The 2,925-nt window shown below is 65.3% G+C and overlaps 1 protein-coding gene across 1 annotated transcript; it reads right to left on the bottom strand.

Annotated features, from left to right (window-relative positions):
- YIF1B (Yip1 interacting factor homolog B, membrane trafficking protein) lies at positions 1-2,875 on the bottom strand (the record flags this gene model as incomplete). Its single annotated transcript, XM_051776471.1, has 5 exons — positions 1-262; positions 354-447; positions 532-687; positions 811-868; positions 2,738-2,875. Coding segments are annotated over 5 exons (602 nt in total), but the record flags the coding sequence as incomplete, so codon positions are not given.
- Positions 2,876-2,925: the final 50 nt, after the last annotated feature.

Raw genomic sequence — 2,925 nt, 5'->3', positions numbered from 1 at the left:
CCCTCCTCAGACACCGTTTATTGGAGTCAATGGGAATGCGGCGGGATTTTGGGGAATCCCCTCCGGATTTCAGGAATTTTGGGGGGCTCCAGGGGGTCTCCCCCCCTCACCTGAGCAGGTGGTAGGTGAGCCAGTACATGAAGAGGGGCTGGGCAGCAGCGATGGCCATGGTCAGGTACATCCTCAGCTGGTTCTTGGCCCCCCGGACCAAAACCCCCTCGGCCGCCGCCTCCGAGAGCAGCTTCAACCTCAGCGTCCGGATCTTTTCCAGGGGGGAAAAAAACCAGGGAAAACTCACCTGGATCAGCCCCCCCCAGACCCTTTGGGATCCCTTAAACCCCCCCTTAACTCACCATGAAGACAAAAATGCTCAGGCAGCACCAGCTCAGCACGGCGTAGTAACCGGGCCGGCCCAGCAGCAACCCGGCCACGAGCCCCACGATCATCCTGGAAAAGGGGGGGGAAAAGGGGGGGTTAGGGGGGGTTTTATCCCGGAAAAAACCTGGAATTCTGGGCCAGGAAGAGGCTCACCCCACGTATTTGTAGCCAGCAAAGGCCAGGAGGTCGATGGGGGTCAGGTCTGTGCTCACAGTGACCAGGTAGAGGCTCAGGAGGACGCTCAGCACCTCCAGCACCAGCCAGGCCAGGGCCGAGCTGGCCACCAGCCCCAGGCTGTCTGGGGAGAACCTGGGGGCACCCCCCGAAATTTTGGGGGGGTCAAGGAGGGTCGTGTGGACCCCCCCCGGGGCGGGGGAGGGGGAGGAGTTGGGGGAAGTTCAGGGAAATTTGGGAAAAGGGGGGTTTTGGTACCTGTTCTGGGTGCCCAGGGCCAGCCCGGCCAGCAGGATGTAGGTGAGGAAGGCCATGGCTGTGGGGAGGGGGTTAGTTTGGGGGGGGTCCTGAGGGGTTTGGGGGGGGGCTGGAGGGGTGGGGGGGGTGGTTTAGGGGGGTCTTGGGGGGTCTCCAGGGGGAGTTTGGGGGGATAGGGGGACATTGGGGGCCCATAGAGGGGGGAAAATGGCAGGAACTGGGGGGCACTGGGGTAGTTTGGGGGGGTTTTGGGGGGTTTAGGGGGGTCTCAGAGAGGTTTGGGGGGTCAGGAGGGGTGGAGGGGGGGGTTTAGGGGGGTCTTGGGGGTCTCCAGGGGGTGGAGAGGGAGTTTAGGGGGTCTGGGGGGTCACTAGAGGGGGGAAAATGGCAGGAACTGGGGGCACTGGGGTAGCTTGGGGTGGTTTTGGGGGCTTTGGGGGGGGTCCTGAGGGTTTGGGGGGGGCTGGAGGGGTGGGGGGGGTGGTTTAGGGGGGTCTTGGGGGTCTCCAGGGGGTGGAGGGGGGGGTTTGGTGGGATAGGGGGAGATAGGGAGGGATAGGGAGGCTGTGGAGTGGCAGGAACTGGGGGGCACTGGGGCAGCTTGGGGGGGTTTAGGGGCTTTGGGGGGGTCTCAGAGAGGTTTGGGGGGGGCTGGAGGGTGGAGGGGGTGGTTTAGGGGGGTCTTGGGGGTCTCCAGGGGGTGGAGGGGGTGATTTCGGGGGATAGGGGGGGATAGGGAGGCTGTGGAGGGGGGAGTGGCAGGAACTGGGGGGCACTGGGGCAGTTTGGGGGGGCTTTGGGGAGGGTCCCAGGGGTATTTGGGGGGGTCTCTGAGGGTCCCAGGGGTATTTGGGGGGGGTCCCAGGGGTATTGGGGGGGTCCCAGGGGTATTTGGGGGGGTCCCTGGGGGTCCCTACCCGGGATATAGAGGTCGGGGGCGTTGACATCGAAGCGGGGGGGTTTGGGGGTCCAAGGGGGGTTTGGGGGGTCCCAGAAGGATTTGGGGGGTCCCAGAGGTATTTGGGGGGTCCCAGGGGGTCCCAGGGGTATTGGGGGGGTCCCCGGGGTATTTGGGGGGGTCCCTGGGGGTCCCTACCTGGGATATAGAGGTCGGGGGCGTTGACATCGAAGCGGGGGGGTTTGGGGGTCCCAGGGGGGTTTGGGGGTCTCTGGGGGGTCCCAGGGGTATTGGGGTGGTCCCAGCGGGTCCCAGGGGTATTGGGGGGGTCCCAGAGGTATTTGGGGGGGGTCCCTACCTGGGATTATAAAGGTTGGGGGTGTTGACATCGAAGGGGGGCGGTTTGGGGGGTCCAGGAGGTTTTGGGGGTCTCAGAAGGATTTGGGGGGGTCCCTGGGGGTCCCAGGGGTATTGGGGTGGTCCCAGGGGGTCCCAGAGGTATTTGAGGGGGGTCCCTGGGGGTCTCTACCTGGGATATAAAGGTCGGGGGCGTTGACATCGAAGCTGGGGGGGTTTGGGGTTCCCAGGAGGATTTGGGGGGTCCCTGAGGGTCCCAGGGGTATTGGGGGGGTCCCAGGGGGTCCCAGAGGTATTTGGGGGGGTCCCTGGGGGTCCCTACCCGGGATATAGAGGTCGGGGGCGTTGACATCGAAGTGGGGGGGTTTGGGGGTCCAAGGGGGGTTTGGGGGTCTCTGGGGGGTCCCAGGGGTATTGGGGTGGTCCCAGGGGGTCCCAGGGGTATTGGGGGGGTCCCAGGGGGTCCCAGGGGTATTGGGGGGGTCCCAGAGGTATTTGGGGGGGTCTCTACCTGGGATATAAAGGTTGGGGGCGTTGACATCGAAGGGGGAGGGTTTGGGGGGTCCAGGAGGTTTTGGGGGTCTCAGAAGGATTTGGGGGGGGTCCCTGGGGGTCCCAGGGGTATTGGGGGGGGTCCCAGGGGTATTTGGGGGGGTCCCTGGGGGTCCCTACCCGGGATATAGAGGTCGGGGGCGTTGACATCGAAGCGGGGGGCGACGGGGGCGTCCTGTTGGTACCGAACCTGCCAGTCCTGGGGGGGCTTCACCGGGTCAGAGACCCCCCACAGGCCCTGGAGACCCCCCCAAGACCCTCAGTGTCCCCCCCAGACCCTCTTTAACCCCCCCAGACCCCTTTTAACC

This window comes from Manacus candei, unplaced genomic scaffold, assembly GCF_025592945.1.
Source record: "Manacus candei isolate 608988 ecotype Guabito, Panama unplaced genomic scaffold, ASM2559294v1 h1tg000537l, whole genome shotgun sequence".
Taxonomy (NCBI): domain Eukaryota; kingdom Metazoa; phylum Chordata; class Aves; order Passeriformes; family Pipridae; genus Manacus; species Manacus candei.
Note: the sequence above shows the minus strand (reverse complement) of the source record. Positions and strands in the feature narration are given on the sequence as shown.